This window comes from Malaclemys terrapin, chromosome 1, assembly GCF_027887155.1.
Source record: "Malaclemys terrapin pileata isolate rMalTer1 chromosome 1, rMalTer1.hap1, whole genome shotgun sequence".
Lineage (NCBI taxonomy): Eukaryota > Metazoa > Chordata > Testudines > Emydidae > Malaclemys > Malaclemys terrapin.
In genome coordinates this window covers 104,618,630-104,638,138 of record NC_071505.1, presented here as the reverse complement: position 1 = coordinate 104,638,138, position 19,509 = coordinate 104,618,630, and the positions used below count along the sequence as shown (strand labels likewise).

The 19,509-nt window shown below is 40.8% G+C and overlaps 1 protein-coding gene across 1 annotated transcript in view; it reads right to left on the bottom strand.

Moving 5' to 3' along the window:
• The window catches only part of DGKI (diacylglycerol kinase iota), a 286,719-nt gene that overhangs the window by 59,471 nt on the left and 207,739 nt on the right, over positions 1-19,509 (bottom strand). The window contains exons 22-27 of the mRNA XM_054034123.1: positions 13,054-13,133; positions 10,993-11,037; positions 4,694-4,763; positions 2,883-2,923; positions 1,187-1,314; positions 623-748 (exon numbers count right to left, since the gene is read on the bottom strand). Coding sequence (XP_053890098.1) covers positions 623-748; positions 1,187-1,314; positions 2,883-2,923; positions 4,694-4,763; positions 10,993-11,037; positions 13,054-13,133 — 490 coding nt within the window. The remainder of the gene's footprint in view (positions 1-622; positions 749-1,186; positions 1,315-2,882; positions 2,924-4,693; positions 4,764-10,992; positions 11,038-13,053; positions 13,134-19,509) is intronic.

Genomic DNA, 19,509 nt, shown 5'->3' with positions numbered 1-19,509 from the left:
ATGAGCGTCAATTAAGTCTGGGGTGTAGCCTAAAGAATCATCTCATTGACCTTCCCCAAATCCTTAAACTGGCCCTGAACATCATGGTATGATCATGGTGGATAGGAAGCTGTTACATTGTGGAAGTGGGACAGCAAAAAGTTGTCTAACAGGCCTGCCCCAAAATGCTAACCTTGGCTCTGATCCCTTGGAAGCTGTGGCCTATATTTTCAAAATGACTAGTGATTTGGCGAGCCTCCATTTTGGGGTGATCAACCTGGCGCACCTTAAAGAGGGCTTTTTTCAGAGGTTGAGCATTCAGGTTGTTCTGAAAACCAGGACCTTTTAAGATGCCTCCAGTTTTGTAGCCCAAAATTTGACATATCCAAAATCACTACTCACTTTTGGAAATCTGGACCAATGTTTTTAAGACTACGGAAGACTGAAAGCCGGAGAAAGAAAGGAAAGGAAAAGCAGCAGACAGAGAAAGAGGATGAAGCAGAAGGAAGAAGTGGGGGGAAAAAAGAAAGATTCCATTTCATCCTGTCACTGTAACCCACTACATTTTAAAAGACCAACTAAAAGTTGTCAGTCCTGATGGTGATGGTGCAGCATCAAGCAGAGAAATGCAGAGGGCTCTTACTGCAGCATGTGTGTCTGGCTGGCGTCCTTTTGTTTGTCAGGTACCTCGTAGTGCGGGGAAATCTTGCCAAGGCCACTGTCACTCAGCATCCGCTTTCGGACTGCAGGGTTCCACCGATCCGATATTCTAAAAACATAAGGAAGAAAGAGAAAGAGATGAATTCCACAGCGACTGCTTTTCACTCTCCAGTTTGAAGCTCCCTTATACTCATTCATTTGCAGTACTTTTCTAGCTGGATTAACCCTACATAGCTCATTGGGAGAAGTGAGTGTGGGGTTTACTTCAGTGTGAGCATATATTGAGCCAACAACAGGACAAGGGGAAATGGAGACACTTCATTGTAACTCCCAGGTTCACAGGTCAATTTAAGACTCCATGTACCAGTATCTGAACCTAAGCCCCAGAGAGAAAGAGTCTGTAATTTGATCAATGGATCTGTTTACCCAACTCCTTACTTTAATATCTGCCTTTTCCTCTTCCTACTGTCGGAGTGCAGGAAGGGAAGAGTCCACTCCTGGAAAAGCTGCAAAGGCCAGAACCCAGCCTGGGAAAGGAACTACTTACCCAGAGGCCTGCTCCACTACCAGATCCGGCATTCCCGGCGGCGTCCCCACCTGCTGTGACATCACCAGCTCTGGGTCCAGGATAAAAATCTCGTCCTGAGAAATTTCCGTCACAAAGTGCAAATGTTCCTTTTAGAATGAGATAGAGAGTTAATAATGAGTCACCAGCAATCTGTCAGGAGGCCAAACTGGCTATTAGAAAGCTAGGTGAAAACTGGCCCATCCTGCAGGATTTCCCCCTCCGTCTGCAGCAAGTATCAATTCCGTAACAATGCTTACAAGGCTGGTTCCACCTTGTCTCCATTGGTCTCTATTCTACATTCCACCAACAACTGAGCAACACCGCCCAATATACAACTGAAAGATCCACAGAGACTGCTGACACTGACATTTGTGGCTAGACACTCCTGCCAGTGTTCAGGATTGAGGGCTGCCTGGAAAGCCAGAACTGACCTTCCTTGGCACAGAAGAACATTTCAGAGCTTGGTGGGACTCTCCCAAGCCATTTTATTTCTTTTGTGCCTAGTTAGTTAGTTAGTTAGTTAGTAAGTTAGTGGGGGGTTGCATCTCCATTATCACTGCCCCTCTCCTTCCAATTCCTTGGAGACATAGAAGACAGCTCAGAAATCCCCACCCCTTTACCATTCTGGGAAGTTCAATGTGAGTGTGAGGAAGAGTAAATCTGCAATCCTGTGCTCAGTGGGAAGATCATGGATCCTCACTTTCAACCCCAAAGAGACGGGGGAGGAGGGAGAGAGCAAAACAAGGGCATCTATAGCTTCATAACGAAAGCTGTGCAAAACTCAGTAGGATCACATCCCTAGAGGTTCAAGCCAACATTTTACTTCACTCTGCTTGTGAGTTTCAGATTCTCCAAACTTTAAAGTAAAATCTCATCCAAGCAGACACCTGGCTATTTGTCAAATTAGCAACTTGTGTAAAGACATCTCTTCTCAGATGATTCACAGCAATTGAAGCTGGGACTTCTGGTCTACAAGCATGATCCTCTACTGCACAAGCTACAGGACCATCTCCATCAACTTGGAGACAGTAGCTGACCCAGGAGACTTTTTCACATGGTCCAGAAGAAGAACAAAGACACACCTGCCCAGTGTGTTACAGTTCCATGATTGTGATGCAAAACCATTAACTGGCCCATCCTGATTAAAAACTAAGTCCAGGGTCATAAATTAGTCTCACACTCAATTTGGAAATAAAACCTGAAACCAGTGGAGTTTGATAATTGTTTTCTGTTTCTTTATGCGCATTTTATACAGCTCTAAGCATAATTCGCAATTTGTAACATCGTAAGTTCCACAGCTATCCAATGTCATACACAGAAGATTAGGTTTTCAGGTTTGTTATAAACAGCAGAAGATAAACTGATAAATATTCTGTTTGCACACATATGTCCTTAGAAATAGAGGATAAGGAAGAAGAATGGAAAAACTATTTGAACATCAAATTGCTTGTAGATAGAAGTGCAGATCTTCAGTTGGTATAGATCGTCACTGACTTCAGTAGAGCTATGTCAATTTACACCAGCTGAGGATCTGGCCCAAAATATATTTCAGTTTTTCATGAGGCATCAGCAGAACTTTAAGACACACAGGAACAAATACAGATAATTCATTTTAAACTGTGTCTGACAATGCTTTAAAAAGATCTATAGAAATAGTAAATGGATGGAAATTTACCTGAGATCTGTCAATGCGGTAAAAACGATCCGCAGAAGTTGCTGCAAGAAAGGGAAACAGCAGAGCTGTGTTAAAGAAACTGCTCTGAGCAAAACTGAATCTACAATGTAGATTGAACTAAATTCAGCCCTTGAGTAAAGACAACTAGAGGAGTCATGCCAGCTTTTCATGAGGACTAATGTGGAGATTTTAAAGGCAGAGTTTAACAAAACAAAGGTCATGGTACTTTGGATTTTTTAATAATCACAAAAAATATCACACACACAAAGTGAACTTTAAGGCTCACTGTGAAGTTTAATATATTTTATAATAATAATATCACAGCTCTTATAGAGTGTTTTTCATCAGTAGATCTCAAAACACTCTACAAAGGAGGCAAGTAAAAGTCTTTCCCTGCGTTGTTAATACTGCTCAGCAGATACTGCTAAACAATTTATTTGTTCTGACCATATTCATATCTGCTCTTGTTTCCCCCCACTTTCTGCTAACATTTCCAGCAAATGATTTTATTGGCAGGAATGTTCTTTAAAACAGCAAATTTTAGGAAAATAATGCAAAAGTATGGAAAGTGAATTTCAGATTTGTAATAAGAGACAATCATACCAGAAACCTAATACAAAGAGTTGCCTTTCATTCAGGGAACAAAAAAAAACACATATGATTTATGTGTCCAACCATATCAGCTCAATTTTTTATATCAAATAAATCAAATGCTTGTGAACAAGCTGCAGATCAAATAATTGGCTAATAATTTTGAATTGAAAATAAATTCAAGAAAATTGCAGTCTGTTCATGGCAAAGGTGAAGAGAAAAAAAATTCTATTTATGAAAGCAGCTTAGATTGTTAAAACTGAAAGCATTTGAACTGTCTACATTGTTTTTCACCATCTGTGCTATCTGTTTACCTTATGCATGGCACTTACTTTGGGCAACGAAACTACAGACTTGACAGTTTCACTTTGGGGTTTTTATGCAGTAGCATTTTGCTGCTGTGTTTTAATTTTCAACACTGCAGAGGAAAGTTGAAATCCAAAAAGACCAAAAATGAACCAAAACCAACAACAACAACAACATTTGTCTTCAAAGGCAATTTCAAAGGCCTGCTATAAACAGATGCAGCCATACTGGGGGCAAAGTACGGCCAGGAACAACATACTGTTTTAGGGTGACCAGATGTCCTGATTTTACAGGGCCAATCCTGATATTTGTGGCTTTTTCTTATATAGGTGCCAATTACTCCCCACCCCCGTCCCGATTTTTCACACTTGCTATCTGGTCACCCTATGCTGTATCTTTCAAAAAGAACAGCCGGTGAGGGGGGTGCATCTACACAGCCCATGGCAGCGAGCCTCCTAGCCCAGCTCGACAGACTTGGGCTTGCTCTACCATACAAAAAACAGCTACGTAGGTGTTGCAGCTTGGGCGGGAGTTCGGCTCTGAAGCCTAGGGATGGCAGTGGGCTTTGGAGCCTGATCTGCAACTTAAAAGCACTGTCTACACAGATATTTTTAGCGCTGTAGTCTGTGGACCTGGGCTGGGAAACTCGCTGCAGTGGGTTGCCACAGGCTATGTTGATCTAAGTGCTGCTGGCCACAGCAGGCACACTAGTCAGCCAGGCCTCTAGCCACACACAAGAGAAAGGTTTTGCTCTGCTTCTGAGAAGGAAAGAAGAGGCACCCTTCTCCTTCTTACCTGCCAAGCACAGCAAAGGGCAGCACCTGGCCTTTACGCTCAGAGTTTTGGAAATACTAGTCTCTCAATGTGTATCAATGACAAGACCTGATCATAGCGCCAGAGGAAGATACACTTACCATCTAGGAAGCACCATCTAGGAGAGAGCCTCTGAACAGAAAGTACTCGTGGGAAGGAACCTTCCTGATCCTGGGTGCGGGGGAGGGAAAAAACATTTAAAAAAACCCTCTTTTGTCTAAAACTGTATTTATTTATTTTTCTTTGCTGACTTTACCCTAAAGGTAAAAGCTAAGTCCCACTTTCTAGCTGTCAGTTCTTATAAACCCATCTTCTTTGCCAACACCAGTCATATCCTTTGGTACCCATTCCCTTCAGCTCAGAAGTCTCAAAAGCCCAGTATCAAAGCTAACTAAGTCACCTACTATGTCACATGGGAATTACTCATTTACTGTGGTGGAGACGATGATGAATATTGAGATGGGAGGGGTCTAAAAACAGACACTGGAGACAAACAAACATGTCAGTAAGGCTATGTCTACACTGCAAAAATAGGTGTGTTCTTAATCAGGTTAGCGAACATGGGTTAAAATAGCAGTGAAGACACAGCAACTCAGCTTTTAACTCAGGTTCGGAGTTTGAGTGAAATCCTGCAGGGCAGCCTGGGCTTGAACTCAAGTGCTAATCTGAATTAAAACCCAAATTATCTTGTTTTCACTGCTATTTTAACCCCAGTTAGATAACGCAGGTTAATACCATACTTTATTTTTTGCAATGGAGACATGCTATTATACGCCTGTCTTCACCCTGATCACAATGCTTGTACGTTGTGTCCTTGTCTTGTTCCCTCCATCTATCTTCATATTTCTAGTCTGTCTGCTCATTAGGTTAGGGACTGTCTTCCTCTGTGTTTGGAAACATTAGCACTTTTGGGTGCCACTGTCATTTGAACAAATAACAATAATCCACTAACACAACCATCCTTCTGGCTGAAGAGAGATGCCTCTCGAAGCCTGGCAACGCCACTACTAGAACTGCCCAGAGGAGAATTACTAAGGAGAAATATGAGGCTTCCCCTGCACACAACAGCACCAAAGAGCTGAACATACTGGCCCTGCAGCACTCTCAGTTTCATCTGAACTGGGGAGCAAAGAACCCAGACTCTGATCCACCATATGGTGCTGTCTGGTGCTGCCACTAGACCAACAGGCCAGCTGATTGCAACACTGTGCTGAATGATTTACCAGCGTAGGAGATGACTCGGTCCAATTGGTCATAAGTGAACACCCAAAACTTCTGTACATTTAGGGCCAAATTCTGCTCTGATTTACATCTACAGCAGAGTTGTCCAGTAGGGTTGCATGGAGTGTAAATCAGAGCTGAATCTGGCCCTGAATTAGAATGCACAACGAATAAGGACAACAGACTATGGTGGGTATGCACCAGGCTGCAGGGAATGGGGATCGATAACAGCACAAAGGGGAGGAAAGGCTCCATTTGAGAAAACATTGTTTTACATGGACACCACAGCATGATAATCATTTTATTTCATTTCAATTATTTTTTGTTTAAAGATCTAGCACCACAAAGTGAGTTAGAGAGTCACAGACTATAAAGCCTGGAGGGACCATTATGATGTTCTAGTCTGACCTGCAAAACAGCCCATGGAATTCCACCTAGCCATTCTTGCATCAAACATCTAACTTCTATTGGAGCTAGAGCAGCGGTTTCCAAACTTTTCAGGAAGACCACCCACCAGCTGCATCTTGTCTTTTTTCATGACCCACTCAGGGTCCAAATTTGTGGGCCCAAAATCAGGCCAGCATCCTTCTCCTCCTCTGCCACTGCTACCTTCTTCTCCTTGCCCTGCTAAAGGGATACTGACCTCTCACAGAAGCACCTTCCACCCTACTCCGGGCCCAGTGCAGAGGAAAGGTGCTGGAGTGGGGATAGGAGAGTGAGCACACCCCACACTCACCCCATAGTGGCAGCTCCGGTCCCACGTGGCTGGGCCCAGCTTCTGGCTCCGGACATTGCCACCTAGTGCATGAGATCATAGCACCACTCAGGTGTGGCCCAGCCACCACTCTGTCATGATGGAGGGGCAGCTGGACCAAATTTGAGTGAGTGGCACTGTAACCCTGCATGCCAGGTTGCAATGTCCAGAGGAGGGAGCTAGGCCCAGCCCCACGAGACAGGAGCTGCTGCTGCAGGGTGAGTGTGGGGCAGGCTCACTCTCCACCCCCACCCAAGACCTCATCTCCACATTAGGCCCAACCCATCTCCAACCTTCCCACGACCCACCATTTGAGAAACACTAAACTAGAATATTTTTTTTTTTAGAAAGACAACCTTGATTTGAAGACTTCAGATGATGGAGAATATATCATACCCGTAGGTAAAGGTAATTACCAGTGATTAATTACCTCCACTGTTGAAAATGTGCAGCTTATATGGAGGAGGAGAAGGAGGCTGCTTAATACACAAGAGGGAAACTGTATTAGGTATAGAAGGTAACATAATGGACGGTTTCCCTTTATTGTGCACAAATAACACATTTGGAGCTTCAATACAGATACTGTCAAGTACTTTGTTTATTCAATAGCTCTTAATTTTTGTGGATTTACTCATCAATATTTGTATCATTTAGAAACGTGAAAATAACATTTATTCCCCTGTGGATAGTTTTGTTTTTCTGCTTTGCAAATGATTATTTGTTTTCCAACTATCTGAGATATTTCTAAGATGTCTGAAGAAACCAAAGAATCTAGGGGGAAGGGAAATGGTGTTTCATCTCTCCATTCCCCTAGGTTGCAGAGATGTGCAAATCAGAATGCTCAAGAATTTGTTGGTTTGTTTGTAAATTCCTAGGGAAAATCTCTGAGTGACCTGAATGAGGTTGTACTTTCAGCTAAACTCTAGATAAATGAAACTTCTGGTTGATCAAATCACAAGTCACATCTCCATATGTTAGTGTGTATCATGCACTGCTTCTTCATTTATCTAAAGGTATTAGATGCTTCCTCAACACTTGGAGATGTAATAGGGTTATTCCAGTACTGTACACATATACACATTCTTGGCTTCCCCGTTATTCTTGGTCAGCAGAGTGCTTGCATTGTTTACAATAAGCAGTTCCCATGATTAGTGTTTAATGTTTTGATGGACTGTGTCTTTTGTTTCTCAGCCAGGTGGATGCATATTAGTTTGGCACGAGGCAACTGCAAGTTGTTAACAACTTTCCTTGGCAGCCTACCAGCTTTTGTAAGATTCATCTTATTAGCTTCTGCCTCTGAGCTTGATTTGTTCCATCTATTATTGGCTTCCTTTCCTGACTATCCATGAGGAAAAAGCAAAGGCTGCTCCAGACAACTTATACAATGTTTCAGTGCACTCAAAGATTTGGCACTTTGCTAGAGTCCCAGCAGCAAACTTTTGCCTGAGTTGCTACAGGTTTACAGTTTTCACTTGATGAAAAACTTCTTACAAATACTACCCATACCCACCCTCTACTCCACAAAATGTAAAGTTGTCTCAATTCACTCCCAAACTTGCATTTTACTGGAGTCTCTAAGTCCTGCATTCCTTTATTGCCAGTGCTTGTCTGTCCTTCCCTCCTTTTGTCTTTGGTCACCATATATTTCCTTTCTTGCATCCACTGCCCTATGTTTGACTACAACTGTACACTTAAGTCCTTAAAGAGACACGAGGAGAAAGAAAGCAAAAAATCCCCACTCTGCTTATGCGCATACTTATGCGATGACTTGGCTTAGTGATCTACACATCAGGTTTGAAACACGTGGAAACATGTAAAGCTCCCTGGAACCTGACATCTGTGGCTAGCAGGACTGACTCAGCTCTTATCCTGAGTGCCTTGCAAGTAATTGGAAATAGGGATAATAGTAACCATCTTTCTTCCATCTCAGCTTGTAGGAGAAATAGTATGCTTAGATTATAGAGTTTGTTTGTGTGAGTGAGTGGATGTGCTGTGTGTCTAGAACTTATTGAGGGAAACTATGGCCTAGAGGATTTTTTTGGATTTACTAGTGTGTGTGTGTGTGTGTGTGTATGTGTGTGTGTGTGAGTGCGTACTACTACCTACCCTTCTATTTGACAATAGGGTGAGGACTAGAGTAAAAGAAGCAGGGGATGAAAATGAGGAAGAATCTGAGGTTATTGATGTATATCAGAGGGGTAGATGGTATGAGGAGGAACTGAAGCAGACATGGGGACAGATCCCTGGAACCTATCAGAAGATGCAGTGGAAAGGATAGCATTGCCAGGTGGAAACTTAAATCAGAAATCTGAATGTGCTTTCTCCATTACTTCACTGAGGGCAGGCCTGCCTCAGTAGCTAAACCTGGATGGGCGGGTATCACTCATATGAATATGCATTAAACATATCCGAGGAACAAACAGAATGAAAAAAAAATCTAGCAGCAATTTTTGAATGTGCAGCGAGCTCACTGATAAGTTTATGCTGACTCTCCTCATTTCCAGCTGCAGAGGAGGCCCAAGAGAGAAATGTAAATGTTTATAAGATTTAAAAGTGCCTGTGAAACCTTATTAGTGAGATATGAAGACAATACTATCAGCTGAAGCACTTTACTCCTGCTCTTGCCCTGATTTCTCTTCCTTTCCATAATTTATAGTTGGTTGCCAACAAAATGTGGAACAGCCCCCAAATTAACCTAACAAGACAGTTTGTAGCAAGAACCCACTGAGAATACACAGATGCCTGAACCAATCAAGGATAAACAAGCACAGAAGACAAAACATAAAGGCAGTGCCATTCAAAATGAAACATCATAAAGTATTGATTGAGGTTTCAAGCTGACTTGCATTTCCAGAGCCAGTTAGGTGATTCATTTATACAGAGCAGATAACTACAGGGGTTAGAGCTACCTCAGTGCTGTAGGGAGGATGATCTCTGACATTTCACTTTGGCTACTCTAGTTTGTGCCTGCATATACATACACACGTAGACCAGCATTTTACGTCCAGCTGTTCCTTTGTGTGAAGCAGCCTGCAGCCAGTTAGGGTAATTCTGGATATGGACTCTTCTATAATGAGCTGAGTGGAATAATTCTCACCATTTTATTGTCTAATGTATAATGCTCTTATGCTCAGTAGTTGGAAGTGGCTGACACAAATATCAACAGTACGATGTTGAAATTGGAAGGGGAACAACGGAACCAACAAACACCCATTCAAAAAAGAACTTTCAAAATCATTTTTTTCCAAATGTACATTTTCTATTAGTATCTACCAGGGCTCAGGGCATATGTTGGGGATTATGTCTAACTGGAGTCTATGTCACCCAACTAATCACTGATCCTCAAAAAATAATCTGTTCCTAAACCATAATGCTCTCGTAACTACAATGTACTTGAGTGCTTTCTGTGACGTACTTAATACCCTTAGTTCCTACTGATTTCAATAGGAGTTGGAGACATTAAACCCTTAAAAGGATGCTCGGCATCTTGCAGGTTTGAGCCGTATGGTTTGGATTCTATCACAGTAAATCTTTACTATACCATTAGTAATCCATTGCCAATGACAAATTAGTGCAGGAGACAATAAAGTCAATCTCAGGTGGGCAGTCCCACTGATATATTCTATTCAAATCCCTGATTTCAATTTTAAGGTGGTACAGCGGACAGAATGATTAATTTTAAGAGAGCATTTCCTAATATAGAACCAGATAAAATACCCCGGGCACAGTATCCCAGTTATCACATATGACAACGTAGTTAAGAAATACATAACTGGCCTTCTAAGTTGCAAATACAAATGGAAACCATGCCGCACAGCATTCTGTTTTATGTGCAAAAGAAAGATTTGCATGCACAATTTAGACACCAGCTTCTAAAATGTATTTGTGTGAATTAATTTAAAGCTGGGATAGATGCACATTCTGATGTGTGTGGTGCTCAGTGGTTATAAATGTTCCAGGGTTGCTGTTTTTAATCTCACTGACATACTGTGTTATTTCAGGCTACTGGCTGCGTGAGATATTATATTATTGTTCCATTTATCAGAAAAAGTGAAAGTATCTATTCAGGTTTAGCCATTTGTCCTACAGGACAAACTCTTCAAAACACTAATTTGAGAAAAAATGCAATGGTGTTGCAGTACAACCTACATTATGATGTTGTGCCAACCCAAAATAATTTTGAGAACAGTTCTACAATCCAGGGTTTGCTACATAAGGGGCTGTGTTGTGAGGATACAGAAACTCATCTCAAACTTTGGGATACCTGGCAATTTAAGGGTAATCTAAGATAACACACTCTATTCAAAGTCTGGCTTCATATACAGAGAATGTAATCTGAATTCAAACATCAATCAACTCTTTGCTGAGATGAACCTTTCTCTATATCTTAAAGAATTAAAACAAGAAGTGCTCTTCATATTTTACCTGGTAGTGAACTCTCTGCGTAGTAGAAGTTACCGACTGCAGGTCCTAATGTGAGAATAAAAGAAATGACAATGACAATGAATCCAAAACCAATTTACAAACTCCACACAAGAGATGCCCACACTAACTCAACCTAATTTATTTATTTAGCATGTGCAACTCCACCCAAGAACAGGGTAAAAAACACAAAAGAATTTTGCAACTATTTATTCACATTTTTTAGACTATTAGCTTTCATCGTGTTTGCAACTCTTTTGTGCTCACTTCCAATAAGCATTCTAGCAAATAACTCTACTGGCTGCAGCGCTCGCTCACTCAGAGGATCTGAAGTTAATACTGAGGATATTTCTGGAAAGCAAATTTTGCATTTTGAAATGTTTGGCCCAGAAACCCAATTCTTAGAGCCATGTGAGGATACAAAATTTGTATCTGCATCTGATCTGCGATCCGCAAACATAGATATTTGCATCCGCAGATATAAGAACTTCTAAGAATTACCATATGTTCATCCTAAAAGGGAATAATGACATACCAAGTGACCTGTATCCCCCTATTACCACAGCTCAAATGTAGAATATTCACAACAAACTGTGAGCCCTGCCAAGATACCAAGTGTGGGTATGAAGGGGAGTCATTGTACACTTAGTGGGGCTTCCACTTCCCATCCTGTGAGTAAGTAGGTGGGGAGTGGATGAGCCTTGGCTCCAGTCCATCTCCTCCCACAATGTGCTAACCAGTGGAACTCAGCCACCATAAGCAAGGGAAGTTAAACCCAGTAAAGGGCTGCAGTAACATAGTTCCCCCATAAACTGGAGCCAGAGATAACTCAGGGTCAGAATTCCTTTCCAGATCTCTTCCATGCTGAGTGAAGCTACTTTCCATCCTTTACTCAGGGCTTTGTGCACGTGATTAATGTAGGCCATAATTTATAATCTGATGGGAAATGTCCTCCAAATCCTCTCACTGCATCATCACTCCCAAACCTGTCTCCATATTAAGATACAGCACACTTCTGTTTTGTAGTCCTGACACGTTGTTTGCATTTTAAGAGCTCCATTTGCTGATATACATCCTAGCCAAAATTTTAAAAATAAATCCTAATCTTAGGCTCCTAAATCTGCATTTAACTATCTAAATAAGTAGCTTCATTTTCAAAAGGGCTGAGCACTATAGCAGCTCCAACTGGCTTCAAGGGGAGTGGTGGGATGCTTAGCATTTTGGGCCACCACCTCTGATGCCCTCAGTATGGACCTGGGAGCCTAAATCTGACCTTTGGTTTTGAAGTTCTTGGACAAAAATAATAGAGACTGATAAAAAACACCTACCAGAAATTAAAAATAAAGTAACAGCTGTTACATCACATTAATGAGAGTCCATTACCTTGGTTCCTAAATACATGTATATTTTAAATTATTTTGATTGTTGCTTACTGGAGCATTTGGAGATTCTGTCTTCGAGACAGAATGTAATGTTTAATCAGCTCTTAGGAGACAATTTGTCAATAGAGAAAGTGCAGCACTTTTATTAACTACATGGCCCCTCAGAGTCAACACAGGCTTCTGGAAATACCTAGTTCATACTTGGCATGCTCATAGCTTTACCACAGATATGAGCAGAGTCACTTCCATACAGATATTACATCATTTGCATAGTCAGCTCCATTTATCTATCCTTACATGAATAATCAGGACCTTCCTAATCCTAACTACTACTTTTCATTGAAGGACCCACATTATTTTTGCAAGATTCATGGGGTGGCTGTTCTGATCAAATTCCAGCATCAGTAAATACAGTCCACCTACTACCTTTCATTCCTTTCTTTGCTTTAAATTGATAGAGTATTCTTTCTCTTGCTTCCTGCCCTCCAAATATTCTGCAATACTGTTCATGAATATATAATAGCTCCCATGTCCCACCCTCGACAAGTTTCAGTTTCAGGGGCAAGCAAAGTGAAGCATTTCTTATACCTTGTGTCTATAGCTATCGTTCTGTAACACACTCAGACTTGAGAAAAGTATGTCATAAATCAATAAGTAATAACTGAAATTCTCACTGACTCACCTCTTGTAGCCGGTCAATGTACATACGACAGGCCTCCAAGTCACAATCTCCTCGTATAACTATAATTCCCAGAGGTATGGCTGGGGGCAGCAAAAAGAACCCTTTAATTAAAATCTCTCTTTTTCAAATGTTAAACAAACATTCTCAGTGCATTTTCCTTTTATTCCCCAATAAGATTTTACTATCTACTTTTTAACACCCACCTAGAAACCTGACCCTATTTTCCCTTATCCATTTTACCATTTTGTATTTATCAAATCATCTGTTTTCCTGTGTTGCTAATACTGCAGGTGCTAATATGGCTACAGTGTGTTTACATCCTTCTTTGTCTGCCAATACTATCAATTATGTTGACACAGCAAAAGGAATAGAATCCCAGCAAAGGAGTTATTGGTGTTGAGTGTTTTGTTATGCATTGCAAAAAGCCGTGATTATTTTTTGAAATGAGACTCTGGAGCACTTTTAAAACAATTTAAAGTCAATGAAAAACAAATAACCTTGGAAGCCTAAAAGTTACATCTATTTTCTAACCATTTTTCTTCCACTTACCTCTGACTCTCTTTTAAAAAAAAAATCTGTTTTGGAGCTGTGCACACTGATATGAAATTTTAGGGCTGTTTATGATCTCCAGCCTGGGCATGCTGATTTATTAATTATTGACTGATGTTGATTTTCTATTTCTGCATTTTATTTATTTTAGCAGAAAAACAACTGAAGAATTTGTATCAAAGAAAATCTGGCAACAGTTGCATGGACTTTGTGATGAGATACAAGGGGGAAAAATGAGTTCAAATTTTGAGATGGCCAGTCTTGACCACTGATCCTCTAAAATAGACATTAAGCATTCAGAAGTTATGGCCCACCAGATTATAACTAGAGAGGGTAGAAAATGTTCTGTCAAAACATTTTTCAATGAAAAATGGCTTTTTGACAAAAAAGAAATATGTTCACACCTTCCCTTGCCCCCCAAAAATCCGCTTTTGCAGAAAAAATATTCACATTTTTGTTAAAAACCCGAAAACACAAAATGTTGTTCCTGGTCCTGGAGGCATCACTTTTAATGGCAGCAGGGAAGTTCAGTCCCTGTAGCTACTCTGTTCTTGGACCCTTCAATGAGCCTGCAAATGAGGGTACTCACTTGCTTTAGTAGCATCTCACCAAACAAGTAGGAGAAGGGAGACTCGGAAGTACTCGTATTTTTAAAATGGACTAATTTAATAATGTCTTCCCTCTCCCTAGACAGGCTTTAACCAAACAGAGCAGCAGCAACTGGGGAAGCAGCAAAGAAATAGCAGGAAGAGATCAGAATATTCATAGGAAATATTCCAGGAGAGGATGAGATCCTTATCGTCATAAACAATTTAGTTGATTGGATAACAAGGAGTCATGTAAAGTTACTGACAACAGTAGGGTAAATTGAAAAACTAACTGTGCTGCAACAGCAGATGCTCTTGTAATTCAAAAGGATTTGATTAAGAGGGACCTTGGGATGTTTGCCTCCTGAGGAGCTCTTCGTTCTGATAAGTGAAGGAAACAGACAATGACAAGAGATAATGAGGAGAGTCTTCATGGTTCATATTCCCCTGGCCCACTGAGGCAGGCTAGAGAAGTTTAGCAATCTCAAGCATGGAAGGAAGAGTTCTGCAGCGTTCAAGCTCTGCACAGGGCCTACAGGCCAACACAGACCAGAGCCGTGGCATTAACACCATATCCAGCACTAATGATTATGAGCCTAAGAAAAAAGTAGGATGTTCTGCTCGGTGGCGGGGGTTGAGAAAAGAAGAATGGGTATGTGGGAGGAAGGTAGCAATAAGACCAATAAGGAAGGAAGAGAATCTCTCACATTCCTTCTGCAGTAATGAAAAAACACATTTCCTTCTAGCAATCTCCCACTCACCCACATCTTAATTCTTACAAATGCCAGAAAAGAAGGATTCCAACGCTGATCCCTAAGACCTTTCATTACCAAGAAGAGTTGGTGAGGAGAGCCTATAGAAGAACAGTGCCAATTGTTATGTGCTTTTTATTTGTTTAGATACTCTGGGGTACAGACTAATTCTCTTGGCTCAGTATTTATTATTGCTTAACCTGCCCTGAAAGGAGAACTGCAAGCACGTTGATGAATGTATTTAATGGCTATTTAGTTTCAATTCTGTACGCCCCTCTACAGTCCCTGCTGAAATGGTATTTTGTAATGTTTTACAGAAGTAATCAGTGAATCACAACAGATATCACTATGCCTCCAATAGCAACAATGCACAAGGGGACTGTGTAATTGGGTCCTACATTTTCCTCTTTTTTTTTTTAATTTCTTTTCTATTAACCCCCTCCATTGACTAAGGAATTTATGTGCCTAACTGGGACCAAAGCCTAGTTCTACTGAGACAATGCAACTAACCAAGGATTGAAGTTGTTAATGAATAACAGTAATAGTTCCTCATGACTCATAGAGGAGGGACTTTAGAATGTCTGGAATTTTAAGGAAATCCATAAATCTGAGATGTAAGTGCTAATATGCAAGAGACAGTTCAGCTATGAAATTTCCTGAAGTTGAGTTATTTGCATGGATGGAAGAAAAGCACAGTGTGCCTTTCAGTCTTCACAGGTGGGAGAAAGAACATTCATTAAATTAAGTCCCATATATTAATTTTAACACGGTATTGATAAAAGAATTTTATAAAAATCATAGTTCGGTGATTCCACCCATGAAATGATGAGAGTGACATTTACAATGGGTTTGTATAAGTGCCCTAGCTCTTCTGTATGAATCCTGGGCTAGTGTGACCAAAAACTGAAATGTTAATTCCTTATTTTATCAGGTAATAGTAAGTACTTTCAATATACATGTCAGTGTTCGTCCAAAAATCTCAAAGTACTTTACACTGGTTGGCAAGAAAATCATTGTTTGCTGAATGATACCGATAAGTGGTATCTAGGATACTGTAGTTATTGCCAATTCTAAATATAAGGAAATATTGTGATATCTCAGATAACATGGGATGGATGGTACCATTTGATATATGGTGACCACTGTATATGTTGTTATCCCCATTTTTCAGGTGGAGTGTGCGAGAGGGAATAGACACAACTGTAGATTAGAGATTTGTTCATGACCACACAGCGAGTGATAGATTAGAGAAAGTACAGAAGATTTCCAGATTCCCAGTTCCTTGATCTAATCACCAGACTACGCTGCTTCCCAGTACAGATAACTATGTGCATGGCAGAGCAATGAGGAGGGAGATACAAATAAATTGCTTGGGAAGATCACCAAAGAGATCCTTTAAAGGGAAATCAGTTTCCTAAAACAAGAAGGGACAACCTGAATTTTATAGATTAAAAGGAAATTAAAAACAGCTAAACACGGAAGAGAATTCTCTTCAAAATTGGAGCTGGATGGAAAATTTTATCAACAACAATCTCCACACACACTCCTCATTTCTCAACCAGTTCCACTCAGAGCAAGTATATGGACCCAATGTCACCCCACACTGAGGGTACGTCAAGACAGCAAAACACAAAAGAAAAAACAAGCCATAGCAATGAGTCTCAGAGAACAGATAAACTAACTTCAGGTCATGGTGTTCATGCTGCAAAGCTAAAAATAGCAGTGTAAAGGCAGAAGTCAGACTGCAACCTGGGCTCCAAGACCCTTCTTCCTTGCCTGCTTTTGATACCCTGTACCCCCATCTTCATTATATTTTGTATAAAGTATGCCTTGTGAGATATTATTTGAAAACTCATAATCTGCTGAACACCATTGTACTGTTATGACGTGTGTAACAATACTACATGTGAAACTATGAGATTTTACTGTGTAATGTGCTATAGTTCTGGAGAATGCCACAGACTAATTCCTCAGAAACATACCAAAGAACTAAGCACAGGTATTAAGAAATTGTTAACTGCTTAATCAGAGATTCGCTATCAGGGGAGTTGTAAACAGGAAATTTACAATTCACCTGAAAGACGTTTGCAAGCTCACGTATTCTATGGAACTGCCTGACCCCATGACCCAGCAAAGGTTTTTACAGCACAAGGAGTTAGGGTATTAAAAGGGTGACAAAAATGCCTCTAGATCTCTCTTCTCTCCCCATCTCTACTCACAGCAGCAAGATAATTTGAAAGAACGTACACTGAACTGGGCGAAGTGGTTCTAGCTGGAAGGCTTTCCAGTTAGCATGGACTGCTGAAAGTTATTGGGTGAGAGAAATCTTCTTGCTTTCTAATCTTATTTAGCTGGGTTCAGTTTAGGAATTAGATTGCGGTTTTATCTTTTATTTTTTTTGTAACCAAGTCTCACTTTTATGCCTTAAACACTTATAATCACGTAAAATCTATCTCTTTCTCTAGTTAATAAACTTGTTTTATTCTTTTATCTAAACCAATCTGTTTTGTTTGAAGTGTTTGGGAAAGCTCTGCTCAGGTTAACAAAGGCAAGTGCATAATCATTCCCTTTGATGGAATGATGGACTTTTAATGAGCTCACACTGTTCGGAGGGGTCCTGAGCAGTTCAAGACGCACATTCCTGGGGTGCAAGACTGGGACCAGAAGATTTGCAGGTGTCATCCTATACATAGTTCATGAGTGGCTGGGAGAGCATTGATGTATTCAGCTGGGAGTGACTTTGCATGCTGAAGGCATCATGAGCAGGCCAGGAGTGGCTGTTCTGACAGCAAAGCAGTGTAAAAGGCACCCCAGGCTGGACAGTTAAGGGGACACAGCAAAGTTCCACAGTCCAGATTGTATCCTAGGGGATGTCACAATGGACCCAACGTCACCCCACACTGAAGGTACATCAAGACAACAAAACAAAAAACAACCATGGCTCTCACCAAAATACACATAAATTACTTAATTATTTTCAGGGTCGAAACGTCACTCAATGCAGGTGAAAGGTGTGGGCGTGGGAGCAGTCAGAGAGATAGGGACAGCTCCCTAATTCTCCTGTGCTGATGAGAGTTAGAATGCCATTATAAGAATATAGGTAAATGAATAAAACAGGCAGAATATTTCAATTAGTTTACTTCCTGGACCATTGCTGATGAAAGTTTGTTGCCTATAATGGCACTAACTTCAATCAAGTATCAACAAAAGGCTGGGTTGGAGACACAGCAACGTGTCTGGTGCCACACGCTACTCTTTGCTATGCAGATCACCCCAAATGCTGGCTGGAAGAATTATCAATGATTTCTAAACTCCTCATGATGTTAGTTATGGAATGTACAAATAAAGGAGAAAACTCCCACCTACCATCCCTTCATTATGTTGAATCCCTGAAGCTAGTGAAAATTTCATACAGACACAAATGGAAAAAAACTAAAAATGTTGCCTGTTAACACCAAGAAAAGATCAAATTCAATTAACTTCCTCATTTGCTGTTGCTAAGGGATTCAATTTGTGATCTAAACACCACAATTTACCTGCAAAAATCCTGATCAAAACAGGTGTGATCTCCTAGCAAGTTCAATACCTTCAGGGATGTGGATATTATGTGTTTGGCTGTAAATGTTTAATGTAGCAAATAAAAGATCTCGTATGTTCAGGATGTTATAAGGATATCATTTTCCTATGAGATTTCCACTGACATTAGAAATGTAAAGGGCCAAATCATCACAATAAATTCTCTAGTCCCTTGAGTTGGAACTGTAAAATAACCAGACACATATTAAGGGGTTCAGTTTGTAAAGTGTGGTTGTAGACCAAGAATTGAGTATTTAATAGGACCTTCTTACCACACAAACACTCCCTGTCTCTGCTCAGGTCATTTCTGCTGATTTTACTGAAAAGAACAAGAGGGTTTGGTTTGTTTACTACTGTCAGAACTTGTGGGCCAATGCAGCTGTGGTAGAGAGAGCTGCATTCTGTCTGCGTCCACATTATTGGCAGCTTTGCTGGTTAATTTCTAACAATAAGATCCTAATTACTAGTTACAAGGTAAGACCTGGGAAAAACAGTCTGATTTTTCTTTCCTTCTCTTTTTGGGGGGTGGAGGGGCATTCCAGGTTGAGTTTTCAGTGTAGATTGTTAAAACTGGGCATATTTGATAGAACATATCTGAGTACATCTACAGAATAAATATGAAACTATACATATAAACTAGATTATGGATGGTTCTGTGCAGGTGCATAGATGGAGGTGCACAGAGGACACTACAAACCTTTCCCCATTGTCCCATTAAGCAAGTGCCTGCAATAATGTGGAAAGTAAGCATTGCCAACAGCTCTAGTCTTCTCAAAAGGGTCAGGGACAAGGAATGGTCATAGCTCACCTCCACCAACCCTGCACCAGCAGGCACAGTTGGCTGGTTACAGCGGAGAATACATGCCGTGCTTACCGGATCATTGGGCTGCCCTTCAGTATACATGCCAGGGAGCCATCAGCCAGAATTCTGGTGTTTGGGGCAAGGAGCTTGGTGGAGAAAAACTGGGACTAGGAGTTGAAGGGGAGACTGG